This window comes from Macadamia integrifolia, chromosome 2 (assembly GCF_013358625.1).
Source record: "Macadamia integrifolia cultivar HAES 741 chromosome 2, SCU_Mint_v3, whole genome shotgun sequence".
Classification (NCBI taxonomy): domain Eukaryota; kingdom Viridiplantae; phylum Streptophyta; class Magnoliopsida; order Proteales; family Proteaceae; genus Macadamia; species Macadamia integrifolia.
Window position 1 is genome coordinate 5606157 of NC_056558.1, and position 26917 is coordinate 5633073.

The window sequence follows — 26917 nt, forward strand, 5'->3', positions numbered from 1 at the left end:
ATATCCCTACATGCACTCTCATTCACCCACAACATTGATGAAATGATACATGACCAGGTAACAATCTCTCACGCACAACTTTCAGATAAATGGTATGTGTGAGAATGTAATCTCTACGCCTAGACAGATGGGGAACGAAATTACCTACCCACACCTTATAAAACAGAAAATGACTCCTCTATTGATGCTTCCTCATAAATTCCCATTGCCTCTTGAACATACATAAGAACTGCACTCCTCCACAGTAAACACTTCCCCAAAACTTTTATACCTTCAAATTGAACTAAAACAACACATCACCATTTTCAGATATGAAGGCCGGTTCATCATCGGGAATCAGATTGGTGTGAATTCAAATTGCATGATCAACCCCAATTCCATATGATCCAGGACTGCTGAATCATGCCAAGAACATTAAGGACCCATTTGATAACGTTTCTGCCATTTCTGTTTCAAGAAACGACAGAAACATAAATTTCCGTTTCTAGAAACAGAAACGGAATTGAAGGTGTTTGATAAGTCATGTTTTTAAAAGTCGATAGTAACCAATGAAAGAATGGCCACAAGTCGTTTTTAGAAACAGCGAAACAAGTTCAACTTGTGAACTTGTTTCGCCTAAGTCGTTTCTTGAATCATAAATAAGTAAAAATTTCTATTTCTATTTCTATTTCTGAAAATAAGTTAAACGGAACAATTTTATCAAATGCTTTTTACTCCCTTTCTGCTGTTTCTGGAAACAGAAACGGCAGAAACGCGTTTCTTGAAACGTTATCAAACGGGCCCTAAGAGTCGCCCATTTTTTCCATGACCAATCCAGATTCCAACACGGGACTCATGCTAAGAAACCCTAGAATCACTTGGTTTCACACATGAGGGTCAATTTTTGGGGTTCTTAGGACTAAATATGGCCAATTCAATACAGATCAGAATCTGCAAGAACCTACTCCATTACCAATTGCTTGTTTAAAACACTGCAGGTTTTCTGAAACGCTGTCAATGTATATGTTCTCAAACAATGTCTTCCTTTCAATCATTCAATGTGTCAAAAACACCATTTCAGATATCGGAATAAGATCAGTTAAATCGGCCAAATCAGATCAAAACCGTGCTTTATCCCAAAACTCAGGCCAATTCAACACTAACCGGTTTTAAGACCAAAACCCTAAATCACAAATTTTCGGATCTGAAGGCCAGTTCAAGGGCCTTGGGGACTGATTGCCAATATATGGTTTATAGTATGACCTAAGGTTCTCTTTTCAGCCTTCAGATTTATGCAGTGGAGGATTAATGCCATACAATCTCAAAACAAGATTTCAGGAAAAGGTGAGGGTTGACCAGAGTCACAGTTCAAGCCTCATGAAACTCGTATGCCCACTCTTCATTCACTGAGGATGCACACACACAGATGATGCCTCGACTGGTGTAAGAAGGAAGCCACCATTTGAACTTCTAAGATATTCATCTGCGTTCAACCCAATCCAGCGCAGATCAGCTGTTTCCCAAGAGCACCATAAACATTGACCTGGAAGAAGAGGGGGAGGGGGGGGAACCCCATTCTCAGTATTATCATCCACCCTTCAACTCATTGCCTTGAATCTGAGCCTGACATCTTCACAAATTTTCTTGATTCATTCCATGCCTTTCTGGATTTGTTGATTTCTGGCTTCTGAACCTGCATCTCTATGAGGACAGTTGAGGAGAGCTCGTTCTAGAGACATTAAAATGAGCTTGTTAGCAAACTGGGTGACTTCCCGTTGAATCCGATTTAATCACATGTTCAAAGCTCCAAATGAAAGAGCCAATTTGGATGGAAATCTGCAGACCCTGAGCCCTATTTTAACCAATCATAAAAGAAGAAACTGAATTAGCTATATCTGTCCCATTTTAGCCACTGAAAAAGCAACTCAAGGAAACTTATTTTTTCACCAAGAAAGCATTCCCAGTTAATTTTCTTAAGGGGACAAGAACGCTAGCCGGCAGCACCACATGCGCTCTCTCACATGGAGCAGTGAAATGATCACCCCGCCCCGGCCCGCCCCTCCCCTTGGATGCTTGTGCCCGCGCTGATGCTGGGGCCACGCAACCTGGCACCCTTTTTTGAATTTATTCACATCATTCATAACTGAAAATAATATACAAGAAAATTAACATCATCTCGCATCCCACCGGGCATCTGAAATGAGTTCATTTCTTGACATCCTATACTGATTTTGAATTTCCATCTTCCATTAACGTCTGAAATACTACTGAAGATGAATTCCCTGCTAAAAATCATATACAATACTAATCACAGGCAATTGAATACCAAACTGAAACATAAAATGTAACTTATCCACATGATGTTAAGACAGCCCCTAAACATCAGAGAGACCTGCATAATGCTTCATTTTAAATAAACAGGCACTCTGCATCAAGATCCATTTTCCAAGGACTCCTCACTTTTGTTTAAAAGTTAAACAGGCTCCATGCTGACCAGTTAAAATTAATAATGGCAACACAGTTTTTTTTTTTTTTTTTTTGGGTAACCAAACAATGGCAACACAGTTGCAGGCACTGTAGTATAAAATAGCCTAATGAATCAGGCACAACTACAGTTTCAAAACTCCATGCATTGCAGTACCAATCCCAAGCTCTGCTGGGACTTGGCATGGATTCCCAGCAACACGCCTCACATAATGTAAATTTCAAAACATTTTGTACCATATTATCAGGAAATATAATTGTTTTGGGACATTAAGCACCATCCTGTCTCCTACAGAAGTTGTACAACAAATTTCCCCAAAATCCATCATACAAGTATGCTATCAATAAAGACAAATCATCAGTCATTGTTAATTAAAAAAAAAAATCATCAGTAATTGAGGGAATAAAAAAACAAGAACCACAACCACCTTGGTGAGAGGAGTCAGTTCTTAGCATGCAGAACATACTAAAAAAACAATCAGCATCAAAGATTCCAAATGCAGAAAGCAAGCAAATCACAAAGAGTATATGGACAAACATTTTCATTTTCCTTTACTTTCTTCTTCCTTGAGTTCAGATCTAGTGGTCCACAAAAACACATCTACTGTCATGATAATCCTAGTATAAAGAGGATCAGAGATGGACTATTTTAGTGTACTTCTGTTTTCTTAATCCTCTAAGTACAACTTAACGCACTGTCATGCAACCACAAAACAAAGAAAGGGTGTCGAGGATGCAGCAAAAGCCAATTCCTTTCTAGTTCCCTTCTCAGCTACCTGATCTGCCAAACTGTTAGTAGAAAAAAATGCATTATTTTATTTCCATGAAGCATGCAGGAGTCTAACAGTAAGGCCTAGAACTGAGAACTTCTCTTCCGAGGAGGACATTAAAGAGGCACATACAGTTTTAAGTATATGTATGTCTATGGATTGGATCAGACAACTCGGTCCCAGTCAACTGGGATCAGCAGAAATCCTGAGTTATGATACTGAACCCCAACAAATATAAGCTGATCAGCTTTGCAACCAGCTGTATCCCCCAGTCTTGCCGAGGATCAGCTGGGATTCGCTGTCAAATTGGGACCCAATTGGGATGGTCAAGTCCTACCTCTCCTGGATCCCAGGTTTGCTCCTTGGATCTCTACTCCCCTTGTACATAACTGATGAAGAAAAATGAAATATAAATAAAAGTAGAATCGCCAACTCTAGCACTCTAGCAATATTCATGGGTGGGAATTAATGAATAAGTAGTTAAGGTCTGCGCTTCATTTCGCAGAAGCATTTCCACACTAAAACATTTCTGGGTGTTTCTGCTATCTGGAAGAACCTCTAGAAGATAATAGGATGTTTGATAACCTACCATAACCAGTGTTTTTGGATCACAACGAAGGTCTTCAATCAAGCACATAATGAGGTCTCACAAAGTTTAGGGAAGTCTTGGGAGTCTGGACCAATTCTCCCAGTGCGATGGTTCCCTGAGTGCAAAAGCAGTTTCAAAATCCTTCTTCATTTCTGCACTTCAAGGCCAGTTCACTTCCAGGCAGTCATGGTTCTAAGTATCGGTATCATATCAAGCGTATCAGCTTATTTGCATCAGAATTAGCTGCCCCGATACCCATACTAGGAAGGGTTTTAGGTATTGGTACCCATATCAGTAACTGCCGATATTGATATCAATACTAGTGCAGTTCAGGTGTATCAGGTCGATAGTGCAGTTCAGGGTCACCTTTGGGATCAGGTACTGTATCAGCCAAATAATTGAAAAATATTTTAGGAAAAAAAAATTCCAAAATTATTAAAAAAATAGGGGGGGGGGAATTAATACTCTCTTTTTACGTATTGCACAAAAGAGCAACCAAAATTACGTGTAAGAAATTCAAAAAAAAATCTAAAAAACCAAAACTATTTTGAACCTCCTCCTAAATGGAGTAGAAAAGATTTTCTTCTATCCTAAAAATGGGCAGGAAAAATATGAAAATAAAGCTGATGTAATCAACACTATAAGCAAGCAAATCTTGCCTGGGAATAAGCTCTCTGACATGAAACTAAAGGATCAACAGAGGATCCTCAGCTTTATCATTCAAACGAACTTCCTACCTAGGAAAGGCAACATGGGCTCTGTTATCCCTTATTTAGCCTACAATACTTACTGTGTTACTGTCGGGAAGAAGTTGAATCTTTCATTTTTTTTTTGGAAGCATATGACACTGTTTGAGTTTAAAAATAACAAAAAAAGCATCACCATTTGGAAGGATGTTAACTCCTGGGATAGACTTGATTCTAATGATGATGAAGACCAAGGAGCAATCCAAACTAATAGTGCAGGAATGAATGTGGATGTTGGAAAAAGAAGAAGAGATGAATACAATAGGGCAGAAGAAGCTACTCATACTACCACCGAAATAGGAAATAACACTAGGAGCTTAGATTCTAATCTAGAGAGAAGGCATGATGGGATATAATCCAGCATTTTGGCATTAACAGTTTGTGAAATAATCTCATACATACCTATCAAGAACAAAAACTGAATAAAAACCTCGTTGAGTTTTAGGTAGCCCAAGAACGAAGTCCATGCTATTGTCTTCCCATAGGTGATACCCACCCTTGGCCTTTTGGCACACAAAGCAATTTTGGACGAATTGTTCTACATCAAGGTTTAGTTTAGACCAAAAGCAATGGACCCCAACCAATGCTATGTTTTATCTATGGTTATGAATAAGGCCTTTCTTTGCACTTCGGTGATTAAATTTGGAGATTGCCAATCCACAATTGCCTTGATCTTTGACCTGTCCAGTTAGACAACTAGAGAAGAAAAATCAATAACAATCCAAAAAGGATTTTGAGATTGACAAAGGTTTGTTCCTTCTCAACACTTCAAGAATTTGACGCACATAGCTAGTGTGTGCATCACATGAACTAAATATGAGAATATCAACAAAATAAGCAACTACAAAATTTTCAATGAAAGGTCTAATAATTTTAGTCATTAATCTCATAGAAGTACTAGGGGCACTTAATAAACCAAATCGCATGACAAGCCAATCATAGAGTCCCTCTCAAGTCTTAAAGAGATTCTCTACTCAACAGTTGATTGGATGCGAATTTGATAGTACCCACTTTGAAAATCAAAGTTCAAAAATAAGTTTGCACCACCTGGCATATCAAGGCACCGTTTGATAACGCTTCTACTGTTTCTGTGTCTAGAAACAACAAAAACAGCTTTTCACATTTCCGGAAACAAAAACAGATTTTTTGGTGTTTCATAAACCTATTTCTCAAAACGTTTTTTGCAAACATAATGCCACTAAAAAAACCCAATAGTATCAATAAAAAAAGAGAGAGGGTTCGGTTGCCTCTTTTTAGGTTTAAATAGTTGAGAGATTTATCGGGCACAACAGCCTTTTTTTTTCTCTCAAATTCGTTTCTAGAAACGACAAAACAAATCGAACTTGTTTCGTCAAACTCATTTCTAGAATTGTAAATAGGCATAAATTTTGATTTATGTTTCCAAAAACAAGTGAAACGGAACAACTTTATCAAACACTTTTTAGGCTGTTTCTCCGCTTTTGGGAACAAGAAAACGCAGAAATGGAAGAAACGAAATGTTGTCAAACGGTACCCAAGCATATCATCAAGTTGGGATATTGGAAATCTATACATTACCATAAGTTTATTGATGACCCGACCATCGACACACATTGCCCAAAATCCATCAAACTTTTGTCTAAGTGGAGCCGGAACCACACACGGACATAGGTTTTCTCTTGCATAAGCTTCTTCTTCCACAAATCTTCAACTTGCCTTTCAAACTCAACATGTCCCTTAGACTTTGGCAAGGTAGCTTCCGAAACTATGTCAAATGATTTGGTAGTTCCTCCGGAACAACATTGGGAAACTCATTAAGAGGCCCTTTTCTGTCACTAAGTATCCCCTCTTCTTCCTTTTGGTTAAATTCCAAACTTTGGGCGCATACCAAATTGTTGACAGGACTTTTTGCACCACTATTAGGTGACATACCTCTTGAGTTAAACATCCTCATCATTGGTCTTATAATCACAATCATTCTCCACAAAAATAATTCAGTCTTATCCCAACTAAATGGAGCCAACTACAAGGATCCCTACCCCCCAATTAGATCTGTTCAAGGTCATACTTAATACAAGGCCTAAACTTATGCATGTCTTTCCTCACCACTTTTCCTGGAGTCCTTTAAGATCTGCCCCTGACATTTTTAGCTCCTTCATTCTGAATCAAACCACTTCTATATATTGGAGCATCCAAAGGTCTCCGTTGAACATGGTCATATCTGTTGGTGTACGATGTCTTGTATTCCGTCACAGTTTAATCCAGGGAGTACTGGTGCAATGCCTTGACAGGCAGGACGGAGGTCCCACTAGCTGGTTAACGAACCATGGGGGTTGCAAGGGGGCAAGAGGCCCCCTTCATAGCAGAGGATGTAGGGGGCAGCCCCCTTATCGAATTTTTTTATTTGAGGGTAGTTGTGTACTTTCCGGATTAAGGTTTTTTCACTATATATTTGTTGCGAGGGTATCTTTCTCAGTAATGCAAACAATACTGAGAGGTGTGAGAGACGATAGCTGTAACCCTATTCTCCATTGATAGTGAAGCAGGATCTCATCTCACCGAGGACGTAGGCAACCTTGCCGAACCTCGTAAATTTATGTGCATTGTTTATTATGTTTTTCCATTATTGATGCAGATTAATTACCAAAATAGGCTTGTTTTATTAGGAATAAGCCTAGGGTTGGGTTCCATACATGTTAGGCCGTTGATCCCATGTGTTTTGAGTGTAATAGACCACTTTTATAGGTCTAAAAAGAAGGCACTAAGATTGAGTACGGGATTACTAGTTAGTTTCCATTTTCATTAGTTTCCCTTTTAGTTGGGCTTGATTTGAGTTATATTTGTTTCCTTAGGAGTCAAGTTATTAATTGAGTCAAGTCATTAGTAGTTAGTTTCCTTTTTCAACTAGTTTTTAATTTCAGTTAGTTTCTAATTTCAATTTTTAGTAACTATTGTATTAGGAGAATATTTGGTTTCTTTTTTAGGAACCTTCTATTTTGTAATTCCCTCCCCCCATTAACATTATAAATAAAGAAGAGGAGACTCCTAAAAGCCTAGAATGATTTTGATAAAAAAATAATGGTTGTTGCTATTGTCTTCTTCATGAAGAGTTGTCTTGTGTTTGATCAAGGCTGAAGGAATTGGTGTTTGATCCAATTGACTCTTTGCGGTGTGAAACCCAAGAGGTTCCTTTCAAGTGTTTTATTCTTCTTCTTATTGTTACTATTCTTCTTCAGCCATCTCAGGTAAGTGATCTAATCTCTCTGTAATTCTGGTTTTAGGAAACCCAGATTTCTCCTATCGACCTTTACTGATCTGAGCACTCAGCCATCTGATGGTGCTCCAATTTTGATCTCGTGTTAGGCCAAGTAAGAGGGTGGAACGATCCTGTTTTGAAGCCAATCAAACCAGGTTTTCTTGAGTTATGAATATATCTCCTATTCCGGTGATTTCTTATTTCTGCCCAGAATAATGATCTAAGTTGTTCTGAATATTGTTATTTGGTTGCTAGTTTATTCTTCACTGAATTGGTCTCATTAGCTGGGAATTTAATCCCTTAAATCCTAGTTATTATTTAGTTGCAGAAAATTATTTCTTCTTAAAATTCTGGTCTTTGGAAGTTCTGTCCTCTTCTGTTTCTGTGGATATAATTCTGATTTATGGTCTGTTAGAACCCTATTCCTATATCTGAGTTAGGCTTTCATCTGGTTTATAGTCTGAACTCATAAATTCCAGTTTCTGGGTTCGAAATTCTGATTTACAAAATCTGTTTCTTCCTTAATTCTGATCTGTTATATTGCTGCCTTACTTTGGCTATTCTTGGTTGTTTTTTGGTTTAAAAGTTCCTACAGTATTGGGTCTGGTTTGGTTGTCCAAATCCTTTCCTACATTAATTATCTTCTGCATTGTTTTAGTGTTGTGTTTCTACGATATCATCTCAAACAATTTTCTCATAGCTTATCATGTATCAGAGCAACTCCCAAATCATCTCTAATATAATATTTCCTTATTTTATCCTTTCTAGTTTTATCGCACATCCATCTCATCATTCTCATCTCAGTTACACTGAGTTTATCTCCATGATGCTGCTTAACAGCCCAACATTCCGCACCATTGTCATAGCCGGTAGTATGATTGTCCTATAAATTTTTCCTTGTGAGTTTTAAAGGAATATGCTTATCATATAACACTCCTAACGAACCTTTCCACTTCATCCATCATATTTTAATTCTTTGTGAAATATCATCCTCTATATTACCTTCTTTATTTGATCTCAGATACCTAAAACAATAGCTTTGCGAAATCTCCCTCTTATCAATTTTCAGCAACTTATTATCCATCCTAGTGTAATTAAAGTTACACACCATATACCCTATCTTCATTCTACAATTTCTAATTATCTTACAAAATTTTAATTCCAAGGTTGATCTCCATAGCTCCAAATCATAGTTGTTACGACGTCAAATCAATCCAAGGCAATCGAGGGGTGGCTAATCAATTTGGCGATGAATCGCCCATTATGGCGTTGCCATGGCGGTCAAATCACCGATGCGTCATTTTTTATTTTCCCTATTTTCTAAAGTTATTTAGTATGCTACTTTTTTATTTCCTCTATTCTCTAAAATTATTTAACATGCTACAAGCCTACAATATATACCCTATAACATATAAAACCAACATTAAGCAACATCAAATCATCAAAAATCAACATAGTCCTATCAAAATCACCCTGCATTTTACAAAAAATCGACCACCTAGTGAATCAGGCGTGACCTGGCATCCATGGCGGTGTCATGACGACGCCTATCAGCCAATGGCAACAGCCATTTGTGAGTCACGTAAATCGTAGCACTGCCATGGACTTCTTTTTCAGCCAGGACGCCAAATCGCCGCCTTGGCGACGCCATGACAACTATGCTCCAAATTGTCATTAATCCCTACTTTTGTCTCCTCCACTAAAAAAATATCAACAAAAAGCATACACCAAGAACCTCATCTTGAATGTTTGATAAAATCATCAATGATAAGCCCAAACCATCATTCTCCACATTGTCAATTAAATTTAAACGGAGATCATTATTTTCTTAGGGCATTCATGCATACGGCGAACTCTTTCTCCACAACGGAAACAACCAGAAAAGGACCCACTATCCTAAAGATTTTCATGTGATGAGGGTGTTTGGACCGTTTGGGTTTTAGATTCAGTAGGTTGAGTAGCCCTCCTTTCCCTAGAGGTTTCACTTTGAGAGGAATTATCAAACAGTCCAAATGAAGTCCATTCTAATTTCTCATCAGCCTTTGAATCCAACCGGTGAGGCCTTTTCTAGACAAGATACATGATGTATGGAAATTTCATTTTGGATGGATTGCTTCAAACCACCAATGTATCTAGCCATCAATTGGTCATCAATTTCTTCCAAAGTTAGGTACTCAAATACTTGTAAAACTCCTCCGAATAACCACTCACATATTGATCATTTCGTTGGAGGTGGTGATACCTACGATATAAAGGTTTGGAAATAATCATTCGGGTGAATTTGTCATCTGACTTTATCTTCAATTCCGCACACGCTCTAATGGGACGGTTTCCTCTCCGTTCACGTATCGATTGATATTGTTGCCACCAAAGTAGTACATGATAAGTTTGGTAGCAACAAAATCAACCTTTGAACAATCCAATCAACATAAGAATCAGGATTGAGTTTACCATCAAAGCCGGCAATATGAACACTAAATCTTATTTAGAGATCAAAAAGTCTTCAAGTTGGTTATAGAAAACAAACCCCCATACAACTAAACAGAAACATGGAACATGCACTCCTAGCATATCTAGCATATTCAACTAGGGCACAGAACCACCAAAACAAGCTATGCCATGATTGTAAATTTGTGAGCAAGTTAATATATTCTTAGTTTCTGCATCTTGCTGCAAATTGTTCAAGTACATGTCAAACAAACTGACCCACAAAACAGTACCTAGGAGTATAAAATAGAAATCTTGCACAACAAATATCCATATTAACAACTAGACAACATAGGAACCAGCGGTTAGAAATCTGAATGATTAAATACATTCAAATGCAAAAACAATAAAAAGTATAACCAGGAAAAAGTGGCTCAGAATGTCTTACAGTGGAAAATATGAGGGAAGATCTCCTTTATAGACTTGAATGCATGGCAATGATTGGTCCAAGATTCAATACTTGATTGGAGAGTCTCCTCATTCATTATGAACACATCATCCGTTATCGACTAGTGAATTGATTGATCATGATCAGGTGGTGCGAGACAGGCCATATTGAATTTAAACCTATTGAGTGTTGCCAAAGTGAAGTACCAGCAATGAGAATCAAGTGCGCCACATACATGCTCAATGCTTAATTAAAGGGTAACAATTAGGTTATGGCTGATGGAAGAAATAAATTTTTCTTTGCAGAACATTGGAGGCCAAAAAAGTGCACTGGGCATTAAAGATCACAAATAGTTTTTCAAGATCGAAGCTGATAATACGATCCTTTCACAGTTAAAGGACAGTAAAGTAAGGAGTGAAGCGATGGCAAAACATAACGATCATATCCAGTAAGCCATATCCAAAAACATCTTCATCATGTGCCACTAAAACTTAGTTCACGACCAAAAGCTTTACGTTAGAAATTGGAAAATATTCGTTACAGGACCGGAAAAACTACTAAGAAGATGCACAAGGAAAAATCTAAAAGTACATCCATAAAAAAGGAGGTGAAAAATGAAAACAAAAGCAGTTGAACTTTTCTGAATAATTGATTGATGCATCTGAACACGTTCATTCCCCAAGCGAACACGGCCCAAAAGTCGTCCTTTCTTTAAAGCAACACGAATAACCTCGTTCCAAATAATGAGACTAAAAACAAGGTAAACAAAAAATTAGCGATAAAAATAACAAACGGAGAAACCTCATGAGAGGGTAAGCGACAACATTACAAACTAACAAATAACAAGAGAGACATCATACCTAGCGTGCACCATATCCTCCCATTGGGCCAACAGCAGAATGTGGCCTAGGTTGATGACCCTGTCCCATTGGGCCACTCTGATATGAGTTATTAACTTGATAAGCTTGTGGGTTCTGATAACCAGGATTCCCCATTCCATATCCCGGCATTGCCTGCGGCATTGTGGATTGAGATGCGGGTGCAACAGGTGGTGGAGCAGAATTCATCGCAGCTGCAAAAGCTGGGTTCAACGATGCAAGAACAGCAGGATTAAATCCAAACGCAGCTGGATTCTGTCCAGCAGCAGCCAATACAGCAAGCACCGCCTGTTGATTTGGAGGAACCCCGGGGCCAAACGGAAGGTTTCCACCAAGTAGCCCCTGACCTAAGAATTGCGCAGCAGATCCCGAAGGCTGCTGACCCATAGCCCCATCCGGAGCACTAAAACCAGCACCACCGTGCGTGCCAAAACCAGCACCACCGTGTGCATTGAAGCCATAACCTGCGGGGTTATTAAAGCCACCAACGCCCGGAACATTCCCAGAGGCAGTCCCGCCGCCTCCGGTGGTGGGGGCAGTAGAAGCCCTTTGTTTGTGGCTATCGGTCGCTTTCTGGCAATACAACTGATGCCCATCGAAACTCTTGTTCGGTTCTTCTAAAGCCTTTCTCGCCCCTTCCACAGTCTTATAGATAAAAAGAGCAAAACCCTTGGATTTTCCCGTTAGTTTATCAAACCCCAAAGGACCTTCTTCGATTTCCCCATACTTGGAGAAGAAAGCGTGTAATTGATCAGCAGGAATATCCGAATGCACATTACCGACATAAATTTTCCTAGGTAGATTATCGTGCGATGGATTCTGCGTCTGCTGCTGCGTATGCGAAACTGAATTCGAATGAGACATATTGACAGGACCTGCGGAGGCAAGCTGGCACGCGGTCATCCGAGACTCAATCTTTTTCTGTGGCTCTTTGAGGGCTTTTTGAGCCCCTTGACGGTGCTTGAAGAGCAAGAAGCCATAACCTTTGGATTTGCCAGTGGCCTTGTCCACGACAACGTTGCAATCTTCGAGTTCTCCATACTGCGAGAAGAACTCAGAGAGCTTTTCAGAGGTAGTTTCCCAACCAAGTCCATGGACGAAGATCTTACGGTGAGCGGGATCACGGTCAGCGATTCGATGGATTTCTTCGACTACTTTGGGATCGTTAGCGGCCGCCATCCGAAGGAGGTCTATGAGTTGTTCTTTGTTGAAGGGCTCTAGCAGCTTCGTTAGGTCTTCTTCCTCTTCTTCTCCTCCTTCAAGTTCTTCTTCTGCATCTTCTTCTACGTCTTCTTCAACGTCTTCTTCAGTTCCCTCGTCATCGTTCGTGTCGGGTTCAGTGACGGACATGTCTACCTCTTCGCCGACCTTTCGCTTCTTCGCCATCAGCGGAGAGGGAGAGATTGGGAGAGCCAGAAGCAGGGGAGAGCAAGTTTTCTTATACCCTAACTCAAATCCTACTCTCAAACTCGTAACGCTGCTCCGAAAGTCTGAATTTTTAGGAGTTCTTCGTCCCCTAACGCCACTCGCCAGGTGGAGGAGAAGAGTAAGATAATTTAGGGTTTTGAAGTCGTAACTCATACGTACGACTAATGATCGGATTCATCTTGGCCCCTGGAAGACCTGAAGAGAGATTAGACCGTTTTAGAATCGGAATCGAATCGGTTGGTTCAGAGTCGATTCTGAGTGTTTCGGAACTTGGATTAGGCAAAGACCAATTCAACCCTCTAGTCCGATTTTAAACTCCTTGAGCCTAACTAATGGTTTTCTACCAAAAACGAAGGGTTTTTGCTAGTTCAACAGACGGCTAATGAGGAATACACATTTAGAATCTTGAACAATTGAAGAGAAACTCGGCCAAGTTTTTCCTACATCCACAATGAAGAGAAACTCGACCATCTAACTCGTTGGATGAGTTCTCGAGAGCAAATCTAGTAAGGAACGATGGGTGCACCTTTTTGTCATCAAAGTAGTGAAGTCAAAAATTGTAACATTTATTTCATCTGCGCAATCTTATTTTCAAAAGTTATTTAAGTTAGAATATAAAAAAAATAATAATATCTTAATATTTTGAAAGTGACATACCTTGTGTTCAAATGAAGGATCAATTAAATATTAGAAAAGAAAATTATAGAGTGGGGGTGAGTAACACCAGACGGATCAGCAACAAGAAGAGGGGAAATAAAGTGGGGATGGTGATCGCTCCAAAGCACAAATAGACGGTTCCGCACCCTGAACGCAGCGAGGGCATCGGCAACCGAATTAGCTAGTCTACATACATGCTTGAAAGATATTGACAAAAAGAGCAATATTAAACGATAACAATCATTGATGATAGGTTGAATTTGCCAGGGAATAGAGATTTCATGGTCCTTATAGAGTTGATAACAAAAGATTGTCTCCTTCAATCTCAACGTGGGATAATCCTTTTGAAGAGGCAATAACTAAAGCTTGACCAATTGCAAGGGCTTTAGCCACATAAGAAAAATTACAACCGACATATACTCAGCAAAACCTGCAATAAAATGACCTGAAGTGTCTTGAAAGACTCCACCAATATTAGCAGGCCCAAGGGACCCAATTGCAGAGGCATCCACGTTGATTTTGATGTAATTAGAAAACGGAGGCCGCCACACAATAGTAATGCATGAAGAAACTCGAGAAGCAGAGGAGAACGGCTCAAAGTACTCCTTTGCAAAATGATTAGTTGTATAGGCCACACAATGACCAGATCGAATGGAGTTTTGGAAAGAGGCATCAATGAATGCCAACCATATCTTCCAAATAGTAGCACCAAATGACACTAGACGCCATTGATGTTGGGAAGTATGAAGTGGACCCTCCCTTGATCATGAGGATTTTAGTACATCAATCAGAGAATGATAGGGGTCGTCCATATTGAAGATGTATATTGGCAAAACATGAAGTTGCAATCTCTGACGTGCAAAAAGGGCAAAGAAAATTAAATGCCAGACTTTTTGCCAAATGGGATTGATGTGCGATGTATCCAGCCCAAGAGAGAGACGATAAGCGGATGACATGGAAAAGAGACCATTAGATATAGGTTGCCATATACACTTATATTCACAAACTATCATTGTCCATATAACATGGCAGAATACACGACCATGCACGATCGCATTTGGTGATCAGACCATTCGTCAAATAGAAAGGGGGCGCGGGGGAGGGTTTTGTCTTTTTTCCATATTTGTCATCATCGCATTGTTATATTTAGGATTATGCAACATACATAGCCATACATATAACCTTTTGCCAAAAATAATGAATACATATTACATTGTATATCTGGTCTACTAAAAAATCAACCATGACGTATGTCGAAATGAAGCCAAATTTGTATATAGGTGGGTAGATTCCTAAATCTTTTAAATCTCTTGCTTATATATCAAGTTTCAAATAGAGTGGAGTTCCTTAAAAAATAATAAATAATAAAATAATAAAATTTGCCAGATGGAAAATTAAGGCTATGAAAATTTAAGACTATAGAAAATTCATAATAGTAGTTGAAATACCATAGGTGTGCATAGACATTCATGATGATGCTTGTACAAGTTGACTGGTGGAGTATAGAGATGCATGTCATATGGGGTTTGGCCCTACCTGTCGGAACATGCCTTGAGACCGAACAAGCCTAGGCTAATTCTGACCATGAGACCGATTAGAATTGAAAAAGACTAACCTTGGGTTAGGGTTCAGCTGTGCTTGAGTTGAGGCGTAGGCCTGACCCAACCAGACTCTGATTTTAACCATGATTCTTATGGTCAAGTGTCCTATTGCACTTCATAATATTAATTGTCTATTGATCATTTGATCCTTTTTTTTCTTTCTTTCTTTTATTGTGTAAGACACAAAATGGCAAAAATATGGTCAATCAGGGTTAGCCCAACCTTGGCAAAAATCAGGTCCAATTAGGGTCAACCCGACCCAACCAGGGTCAATTAGGGCTGAGTTGGGTTGGGTCTATGTTGAGTTTTGTGGACTTAACTAGGGTTGGGTTTGGGTTTGGGTTTGGGTTTGGGTTTTAAGAAACCTGGTCCAACTCGGCCCTCTTTTACTGCTACTTGCTCGTCTTGCTTCGTAACTATCCACTACTTCAATCAAAATTTACCAATTGGTAGTGCCGCATACAAGGGATTCAGATTCTTTCCTCATCTCACAACTAGAAGGACCCAAGTACAAACCCCAACAAAGTGTAGTTCCATTAATTCTATTGAAAATTTGAGCCCATAAGAACTCAACCCCATAAAACTAGCTTACAAAAAAGTGAGGGAATCCAAGACCATTTCAACTTATTTCGATTTTCTTTAAAAATCGATATAGGATCAACCCCCATATGACTGATATGGGACCATAATGCTGCCACCCCTCGTGAATCTTTCACCAAACTAATGAAAAATTACTGTGAATCAAGTATGTTCATACAATTCCTGCTTCTTTTCACCAAACAGACAATTCCCTACTTGGAATGCATCCAACATTGAGGATTTCCTCTTGGTCATCTTGTTAATGGCTATCGAACTCTAGCCAGGTTAATTACATATTCACAAATGCTACTTCCATCCATTATGAGTATATACTTGAAATCATTAAATTCCGATGGAATTGAAATAATTTAAAGAACCCTAACTATCTTGCTATTTCAATGGAGCCTTCTTAAGTTTATTATCCATAGAAATGCAATCTCTAAATTATAAAATATTTATAATCCAACCATGGTCACAAGCACAACAAGATTTTCCTTTTTGTAAATAAAAAACAATAAAATTTCCATTCAAACATAACTAAATCATCTATTCAAAACATTGAATAAATGCAACTTAGAAATAAGAAGAAAAAAAATCAGAAAGGTTGGGCATGCCACTCGAGTGTTGTAGGTGTTGTCTATCTGTTTGTCTCTCTCTTCCCCTTTTGAAGCGACCTTTTCCCATACTTTATTTCTTATAGTCTGGTATTGCACCCTATTGGTGCCGCCCACTAACATTGGCACAAGGTGGTATTGTATAGCCATTACTCCTTCCCTGGACTCTATGGGGAGGAGTCACATCCCACATCCCACATCCCACATCTTAGAATATATAATGGTCCCAAACTTTAGTATTGTTGGAATATTCTTAAAATAAAATAAGCCCATAAAAAGTACAACACTAATAAAGACATTAATGACTATAATGAAAAACAAAAACACCATTTAGTACTAATAAAACAACTACGACTTTTTATTCACACAAAAAAAAAAAAAAAAAAAACCAACTGCATCTAAACCCCCAACCATACCCAAACAGTCGCGAAGTAAAACTTACTCTCCCGTATCGGCATAAGTTCCAGTCCTCCCACACACCTTACGGTTGTCCAATCTAGGCACTTTTCTTATGCAACATATGCACTTATCCTTGATTTTTTCACAGGCATAGCAAAAGATAACCCCACATCTGCACAAGTGCACATAGAAAAACATTATACAATGTATCAATCAAATATCAATTTTTAGAAAATAAAAAAATAAAAAAAATAATTCATCAATGTTTTGGGAGGATAAGAGTAGCAAGGATTTTAAACTCGGAATCAAAACCAATCAGAATGGAACGGTTAGAATTAATCTCAAAACCCTAAAACTGGCTTCTCATGTCTGAGAAGCTAACGATTTGGTAGGAACAATCACAATCAGGATCGGTCATGGCCGACAGGCCAATTAAAAAGAGGGTGAAATCATATGGGTAGATAAGATTTGAGTATGAAATCATAGATACATAAGCCCTGATTCACTCACACCATGACGACGTGAAACATAATGGTCCTCGTAAATAAACGCTAATACACTCATGTGATAGGAGTCGATCCATTGATCTCTTAGAGACTACTATTCAAGTAAAAGCTGCAGGTCTTTACCTAAAAAAAAGTAAAAGCTACATGCCAGTGCACTAGGTGCTAGATTTACACGCTCTCAACAATTGTTGGCACATAAGTAAAATGAATTAAGAGTGACTACACTAATAGTTGAAATTGTATTTAATTATCACATATATATATATTTGAAATTAATCAAATATCTTATTGATAATCATTTAAATATCCGAATTTTTATTGGCACAAAGAGTTGAATATTTGAACTTTAATATAATCTAAGCAAAATAGATGGCGGGCTTGTCTGAGCATTAGGGACTTCAAACCATGGTTTTAAGTACCGGTATCATATCGGCTGTATTATATTGATATTGGCTAAGATCGATCTCTGATACTTGACACTGATTTGGAGGTTTCCTGTATCATTTATGGGGTAAAAGAATTTAAATATATATATATGCACTTTTTCTAAAAGCCAGGGCCAAAAGTGACTGACATACGACTAAATCCATGCTTCAAACTGAACTAGGTTAGAAAAAAAAAAAAGGAAACCGATCACTACGACACCAAGCCCACATCTCTACAGTCGCTGCAGTGTTGCAGTGAGCATCTAAGTGACTATGAGCATTTAAACACACACCACCAAGGGTTTCCAGTAGTTGGATGCTCACTACAACGTTGTAGCAGCTGTAGAGCATATGGACATAGACACCAGAGTGCAGTTTCCCACCTACAAGGGGTGGAAATACAAATAGTTCATTAAGAGGTTGGTTTTAATGATGAGAATGTGAGAGAGAGAGAGAGAGAGAGTGGACCATGGTTTTAAAAATCGAATCCAATCAAATCGGTCATGATCGCCCAAATTGAACCAATTCCGTCCCGATTTCACCTTTGAAACTTGGCTCCGCAAAGTAAAGGGGTGAGGCGAAGGAGGAAGATGAAGCAAAAAACATGCATTTTATGTTTCGGCAACCGTCACGAAAATTGCAGTTTGGACATCTCTTCCCGTTGTTCCTTACAACAAGCTCGCCAAATAGAAAGTCATTTGCATCCCTCAATTGCTCGGTCTCATTGCACCCAAAACCCACATGCCAAGTGATCTTGCACTGGAAACAGAAAAGTTTCTTACAATTTGGGCACGCTGACTTTGAATGATCCCCCCACACTCATTCAGGACTAACGTCGAACACTCGGCGGAAGGGCAGTAGCAGTGCGCACTCTCACCCCTCAGAACTGCAGATTCGCACAGCACATCACACCACCTTTCGAACAATCCAGCTGGGAGGATCTGTCGGCATGAGATGGGATCCAAGAACTTGTCACAGTTTGAGGCTGGGCATGGTACCTCTGCTGTACTGTTCTCTCCTATATTGGCTTCTATGTACTTGGCAATACAATCTAAGCAGAATGGATGGGTACACCTCTTATTGTTGTTGAATTTCTTGGTCTCTGTCATGGGCTCTACACAAATCTCACAAGTAAGACTTTGAACCTCTTCTTCCATTGAGGGTTGTCAGACAGAACTTGTGGGATAGATGGAGCTTCTTTCTGTTTGGCTGATGAAGCCTCTGAGAATGAAGTCCCTTAATGCTATAGTTCTGTATTATTATGGAAAAAATTCCATGGTTTCCCTATCTTGCTGTGTTCGTTGCCATGAAATAGGAACTGATAAAAACCAGATTTTGTTATGGGTCTAATGAAACAGGACGAAAATTTGGCTGTTATGGCCGGGATCGCAACCAAAGAAATGGAATCTTGAAGGTTAGTTTTGAAAATACCAAAACCTAGAAGGGTATTGGTGAATTCAAAGGGGAAGTGAACTATTCCATTGCCTTAGCTGCAAACCTGGGTTATAGGAACTTAGCTATCATCCAAGTAGTAGCAAATTTTTATTTTTCTAATGAAACTACCAACAAAAATCAAGCAAAACCCGTCAAGAGAAACTTTTCTACTACCCAGGCTCACAACCAAAGAAATGGTATGTGGAAGGGTATTTTGAAAAAGGGTGAAAGATTAGCACACCGCCAACCCAAAAAATGAATTTGCATGGGCCATATCAATGTTCATGTGAGGGGTAAAATGTCATAAATTCCCCCATCCCTATAATCAAATTCAATAGGGGTTCCCTCCCCACTCAGGCGGTGGGGTAACCCTCTCCCTTTGAAAAATACTAAAACTTAGAAGGGTGTTTGTGAACCAAAGCTAAAGTGAATTATTCCATTTCTTAGCTACAAACCCAAGTTGTAAGAAAGTTCCTACAACTTAGGTAGCAGCAAAATTTACCAGACAATTGTGTCGCATGCATGGCGTAGTACACCATTCTATTGAAACTTACGATCAAATCAAGCAAAGATCTACATTTGGCCCTCTTGCTTCGTAATCATCCTATGCTAACCTGCTATTTGGTTTAAAGAAGGAAAACCATCTCGAGAAGATGAAGATGGGAGTGGTTACTAGTTTTGGGTCTCTATAAGTTAAGCTGTTGCTAGTGATCGATACTAATCACATTAAGCCATGTTTCATCCATTTGGGGCAACTCAGAAATGAAAATAGATGTTTATGTGATGAATGCATTGGAGGGAGGAATTCTCTTGATCTGTAAGTGCCGATCCAATTATGGATATTATGAAGTGAAGCAGATACCCTTTAATCAAGTTCATGATTTCAGCTTCCGAGATGCTTTCATGGAGATGAGAAGCTTCTGCAACTTGCAATGGAAGACTTCGCGAGGGGAGTTATAGTATGGTACGTTTGATTTATATACACCACGGAAGGAACATGAACGAATATGGTGGAGCTAATTTTGTACTTTCAAGATGAACGAACATGAACGAATATGGTTGTGTAAGACATTATATATATATATATATATATATATAAGGGTTTATCTCATAAGGAGGTGTGAGAGGGTTAAAGTTATTTAAGTTAAAGGTAAACAAATTATTAATATCTTAATATTTTGGAAGTGACATATCATATTCACAAACTATCATTATCCATATAAAATGGCCGAATATACGTCCATGCATGATCGCATTTGGTGATCGAACCATTCATAAAATAGGAAGGGGGGGAGAGCTTCGTCTTTTTTCCATATTTACCAGCATTGCCATGTTATATTTATGCATCATACATGGCCATACATATAACCTTTTCCCAAATATAATGAATAAATACTACTTTGTATGTCTGGTCTATTAAAAAATGGAAAAAAATCGTCTGCAATTCCGATCTCGTACAATTCCGTGCAATACCACCTTCAGGTGGTGACACGTGTATTGATACCAATGTAATGGTCCAGATCTGATTTAAATGTCTCTTTACTGATTTAATATTTTATTAATTGTACCAGATCTGGACCATTGTATTGGTATCAATACACGTGTCACCACCTAAAGGTGGTATTGCACGGAATTGTACGAGATCGGAATTGCAGACGATTTCAACCCATAAAAAATCCACCATGATGTATGTTGAAATGAAGCCAAATTTGTATATAGGTAGATAGATTCCTAAATCTCTTCATCATATATCAAGTTTCAAATAGAGTGGAGTTCCTTACCCATTAAAATAAATAAATAAATAAATAAAAATCGCCAGATGGAAAATTAAAGCTATAAAAGTTTAAGACTATAGGAAAATTCATAATAGTAGTTGAAATACCATAGGTGTGCATAGACATTCATGATGATGCTTATACAAGTGGATTCGTGGAATATAGAGATGCATGTCATATGGGGTTTGGCCCTACCTGTCGAAACCTGCCCTGAGCCGAACAGGCCTGGGCTAATTCTGACCATGAGGCGGATTAGGGTTGAAAAAGACTTGACCCTGGGTTAGGGTTCGACCATGCTTGAGTTGAGGCCTAGGCCTGGCCCAACCAGACTCTGATTTTAACCATGATTTATATAATATAATGGGACTTTGGGTTATTAGCCTATTTTTTAATTCAAAAAAATGAAATTTGGATTATTGATTCTTATGGTCAAGTGTCTTGAACATCTATTATTGTGTTGCACTTCATAAATTTAATTGCGTATTGATCATTTGATCTATTAGTGGCTTTTTTTTTTTTTTAATAATTTAAATATAAATTTGTATGCATAGGGCACAAAATGGCAAAAATATGGTCAATCAGGGTTAGCCTGACCCTTGGCAAAAATCAAGTCCAATTAGGGCCAACCCGACCCAATCAGGGTCAATTAGGGGCGGGTTGGTTTGACATTAACTTGGCAGGGTTGGGCCTAGGCATGAATTCGGTAGGGTTAGGTTGGGCATAGGTTGAGTTTTGGGGACTTAGCTAGGGTTGGGTTGGGGTTTTAAGAAATCTGACCTATCTCAACCCTATTTTACTGCTACTTGCTCGTCTTGCTTCGTAACTATCCGCTGCTTCAATCAAAATTTACCAATTGGTAGTGCCGCATATAAGGGATTCAGATTCTTTCCCATCTCACAACTGGGAGGACCCAAGCACAAACCCCAACAAAGTGTAGTTCCATTTATTCTATTGAAAAGTCGAGCCGAGAAGAACTCAACCCAGTAAAACTAGCTAACAAAAAAAGTGAGGGGATCCAAGACCATTTCAACTTATATCGATTTTCTTTCGAAACCGATATAGGATCAGCCCCTATATGGGTGATATGGGACCATAATGCTGCCACCCCTCGTGAATTTTCCACCAAACAAATGGAAATTATTGTGAATCAATTATGTTGATACAATTCCTGCTTCTTTTCACCAAGCAGACAATTCCCTACTTGGAATGCATCCAACGTTGAGGATTTCCTCTTGGTCATCTTGTTAATGGCTATCGAACTCTAGCCAGGTTAATTACAGATTCATAACTGCTACTTCCATCCATTATGAACCTAGATATATACTTGAAACCATTGATTCCGATGGAATTGAAATAATTGAAAGAACCTTAGTTAACTTGCTATTTCAATGCAACCTTCTTAATTTTTTTATTTATATAAATGTGTTAAGTTTGTCTCAAATTCTTGACCTATTTTGAAGAATGATACGCTCCGACATATTTTGGTGGCGATCCAAATGGAATTTTTTTTTTGAGATCCGTGATGGAAGTAGAGGGTTTGGCCAAAGCCCGGAGCCCAACATTGATCTTGTATGGCGGTGCTTGATTTCAACCCGATGGACCATGACCCGATGGATTGACCTACAATTTTGGAGGAGTATATGACGTATTATCGTTTTGTTGAGCAAGCAGTTGTAATTTAGGGGTTTTTTCCAGGTAGGAAGTTTTTTCGCCGTTGTTTGGGTGTAATCTCTCTTATACATAGTGAAACATCTTTTTTTCGCCCAAAGACGTAGCGCACCACATCAGAGTGTGAATCTCATTAAATCTCTATGTTGTGCAGATATGTATTTTTTTATTTTCGTATTTGTTGGTGTTTGTTACAATTAAATGCAATCTCTAAACTAGAAAATATAATCCAACCTTGGTCACAACAAGATTTTCCTTTTTGTAAATAAAAAATAATAAAATTTTCATCAAACACAATTAAATCACCTATTCAAAAAATTGAATAAATGTAACTCAAAAATAAGAAAGAAAAAAAAATTAGAAAGGTTGGGCATGCCACTCGAGTGTTGCACATCAATGGGTGTTGTCTGTCTGTCCATTTCTCTCTTCCCCTTTTGAAACTATCATCTACCATACTTTGTCACCTATAATCTGGTACCGCACCCCATTGGTGTCGCCCGTTAACATTGACACGAAGATGGTATGGCCATTACTCCTTCCCTAGGCTCTATCGAGGGGAGCCACATCCCAGAATATATAAGCACCCTTCAATAAGGGCATATATAACTATTCCAAACTTTAGTATTGTTGGAATATTCTTAAAATAAAAAAATAAACCTATGAAAAGTACAACACTAATAAAGAAAAAATTAATGATTATAACGACTAAGAACAACACAAAGTACAACATATAGTACTCCAACAACAACTACAACTAAAGCCTTAACCATACATATATTAAAGTTTGCGTTTGATAACGTTTCAGTCCTCCTACACACCATATGGTTATCCACTCTAACCACGTTTTGGTTTTGTGTCAAACGTCTCTCATCAATAGCGGCACTAGTTGCACCCCTCCAAGGCACGAAATGGTTATCCAATCTAGGCACGTTTCTTATGCAACATATGCACTCATCCTTCATTTTTTCACAGGCATAGCAAAACATAACCCCACATCTGTACAAGTGCACATAGAAAAACATTATATAATGTATCAATCAAATATCAATTTACCCAAAAAAAAATAAGCAACACATCAATGTTTTGGGAGGATAAGTGTAGCAACGATTTTAAACTCGAAATCAAAACGGATCAGACTGGAATGGTTAGAAGTGATCCCAAAAACTCTAAAATGAGAAAATTTGGCTTCTCATGATTGGTAGAATAGTCACAATCAGAATTGTTCACAATTGGTCATGGTCGATAGGCCAATTAAAAGGAGGGTGAAACCATAAGGGTAGATAAGATTGAGTATGAAATCGTAGATACACAAGCTCTGATTCACTCACGTCATGATGAGGTAAAACACAGCAGTCCCCATAAATACATGCTAATACAGTCATTTGATTGGAGTCGATCCATTAATCTCTTAGAGACTACTCTTCAAGTAACAGCTGCAGACCAATGCACTAGGTGCTGGATTTACATGCTCTCAAGTCTCAACTGTTGTTGGCACATAAATAAAATGAATTCAGAGTGAATACACTAATAGTAAATTGTATTTAATTATCCTATATATATATATATATATTCAAAATTAATCAAATATCTTATTGATAATTCATTTAAATATCCGAATTTGTATCCGCACAAAGAGTTGAATATTTGAACTTTTATATAATCTAAGCAGGAGCATTAGTGACTTCAAACTGAACTGGGTTTAGAAGGAAAACAAAAAACAAAGGAAAGGGTTCACTATGAAATTGACCCCACATCCTCTGCAACCAGTGAGTATCCAAGCGCATATCGCCAAGTAACTCTGAGTCACTGGATGCTCACTACAACATTGTAGCAGCTGCAGAGAATATGTACATAGACAACAGAGTGCAGTTTCCCACCAACAAGGGTGGAAAAAAACAGTCCATTAAGGGGTGGGTTTTAATGGAGAGAGAAAGGACCATGGTTTTAAAATTCGGATCGAATCAGTCATGACTCATGATCGCCCAGATTGAACCAATTCCGTCCCAATTCTCCAAAAGTAATAGGGGTGAGGCGAAGGAGGAAGTTGAAGCAAAAAACCTGCATTGTATACTTCGGCAACCATCAAGTTTCTCCACACGAAATTTGCAGTTTGGACATCTCTTCCAGTTGTTCCTGACAACAAGCTCGCCAAATAGAAAGTCATTTTCATCTCTCAACTGCTCGGTCTCATTGCACCCAAAACCCACATGCCAAGTGATCTTGCACTGGAAACAGAAAAGTTTCTTACAATTTGGGCACTCTGACTTTGTAATGATCCCCCCACACTCATTCAGGACTAACGTCGAACACCCGGCCGAAGGGCAGTAGCAGTGCGAACTCTCACCCCTCAGAACTGCAGATTCGCACAGCACATCACACCATCTTTCGAACAATCCAGCAGGGAGGATCGGTCGGCATGAGATGGGATCCAAGAACTTGTCACAGTTTGAGGCTGGGCATGGTACCTCTGCTGTACTGTTCTCTCCTATTTTGGCTTCTATGTACTTGACAATACAATCTAAGCAGAATGGATGGGCACACCTCTTATTGTTGCTGAATTTCTTTGTCTCTGTCATGGGCTCTACACAAATCTCACAAGTAAGACTTTGAACCTCTTCTTCCATTGAGGGTTGTCAGGCAGAGCTTGTGGGATAGATGGAGCTTCTTTCAGTTTGGCTGATGAAGCCTCCGAGAATGAAGTCCCCTATAGCTATAGGTTTGTATTATTATGGAAAAAAGTCTATGGCTTCCCTATCTTGCTGTGTTCGTTGCTGTGAAATAGGAACTAATAAAAACCAGATTTTGTTATGGATCCAATGAAAATTATGAAACAGAACGAAATTTGTCTGCTACCTAACTACTGTTCACAGTCAAAGAAATATAATCTTGATGCGCAATTTTGAAAATACCAAAACCTATAAGGGTATTTTTGAACTCAAAAGCGGTAGTGACCTAGTCCATTGCCTTGCCTACAAACCCGGATAGCAGGAACTTAGCTACCATCCAGGTCGCCGCAATTTTCTTTTGCAATGAAACTACCAACAAAAATCAAGCAAAACCCGTCTAGAGGAACTTTACTACTTACTCATCCCCACAACCAAAGAAAAGGTATATGGAAGGGTATTTTGAAAAAGGATGAAACGTCGAACCCAAAAAATGAATTTGCATGGGCCCTCACATATCAATGTTCACGTGAGAGGTAAAATGTCATAAATGCCCCCACTCCTACAATGAAATTCAAAAGAGGGTTCCCTCCCCACTCCGGCGGTGGAGGGAACCCTCTCCCATTGAAAAGTACTAAAACCTTGAATGGTGTTTGTGAACTGAAGTAGAATTGAATTATTCCATTTATTTGGACACAACAAACCCACATGGTTCCTGCAACCTGAGTAGCAGTGAAATTTATCAGAAAGCTGTGTACTTGTGTCACATGCAGGGTTTAGTACACCATTCTGTTCAACTGAAACTTACGAGCAAATCAAGCGAAGAACTACACTTGGTCCTCTTGCTTCTTAATCCTATTCTAACCTGCTATTTAAGTTTAAACAAGAAAACAACTAGAGCAGATGATGAAGATGGGAGTGGTTACTAGTTTTGGGTCTCTGCGAGTTAAGCTGGTGCTAGTGATACTAATCACATTAAGCCATGTTTCATCCATTTGGAGCGACTCAGAAATGAGTGGTCCATTGGTGGTTTGATAATCGGATTCATAATAAGACCTTTAATGGGAAGGGCTCTTATCCTCCTGCTCTGAACTGATATATAGTACATGATGTGTCATTGTTTTTTATAATAATAAATGATATTCTACTTTTACGATAAATAAGTGGGTCTATAGTAGAGCTATATAGCTAAGATTGGACTTTATGAAGAAATTTGTTATTCGTGACGCTTGATCTCAGTTTAATATAGGAAGTATCGGTAATTTTCCTTTAGTATTGACGGTCTTGCTCACCAGTGGCTCAGTGAGTGGGTTGTTGGTGGTTGCAAGGGGGCAAGGGGTGTAGGGGTGATGATATTTCTTTTGGAATTGTTTATACTGAGGCTAATTTTGTACTTTCAAAATTAGGGTTGCATAGGATGTTACATCTCATAAGGAAGTGTGAGAGGGTTAAAGTTTTGTATTTTTTTCATCATAATAGTAGAAGCTTCAGTTATCGCTCAACCATGAACAGAGTCTATCTTGGATGAACCATGTAAATTTGTGTGTTTTATGTGTACATATGATCCTTTTACGTTTTTCTTTTACAAATCGTTGATTTGTTGCATTGTTAA

General features: G+C 38.7%; 2 protein-coding genes across 8 annotated transcripts; both read right to left on the minus strand.

Moving 5' to 3' along the window:
• Positions 1-1003: 1003 nt before the first annotated feature.
• LOC122090605 (UBP1-associated protein 2A-like) lies at positions 1004-13125 on the minus strand. Of its 6 annotated transcripts, none has more exons than XR_006143707.1 (3): positions 11539-13125; positions 10679-10857; positions 1004-1708 (listed from the first exon to the last, which is right to left on the minus strand). XR_006143707.1 is itself a non-coding variant. In XM_042660245.1 (2 exons), the coding sequence occupies exon 1, from the start codon at positions 12940-12942 to the stop codon at positions 11539-11541; it is 1404 nt and encodes a 467-aa protein (XP_042516179.1). In that variant the 5' UTR covers positions 12943-13124; the 3' UTR covers positions 11174-11427. The 6 variants fall into 6 exon arrangements, 1 of the variants encoding a protein (XP_042516179.1); XR_006143694.1 differs by having other exon boundaries at positions 1004-1831; XR_006143695.1 differs by having other exon boundaries at positions 1004-2261.
• A 9848-nt stretch (positions 13126-22973) lies between these two features.
• Positions 22974-25522, minus strand: LOC122072241 (probable E3 ubiquitin-protein ligase RNF144A). 2 transcript variants are annotated; one of them, XM_042636823.1, is made up of 2 exons: positions 24701-25522; positions 22974-23638 (listed from the first exon to the last, which is right to left on the minus strand). In XM_042636823.1, exons 1-2 carry the CDS (start codon positions 25264-25266, stop codon positions 23332-23334), a joined length of 873 nt encoding a protein of 290 aa, XP_042492757.1. In that variant the 5' UTR covers positions 25267-25522; the 3' UTR covers positions 22974-23331. The 2 variants fall into 2 exon arrangements, with proteins under 2 accessions (XP_042492757.1, XP_042492758.1); XM_042636824.1 differs by lacking the exon at positions 22974-23638 and adding an exon at positions 23649-24124.
• Positions 25523-26917: the final 1395 nt, after the last annotated feature.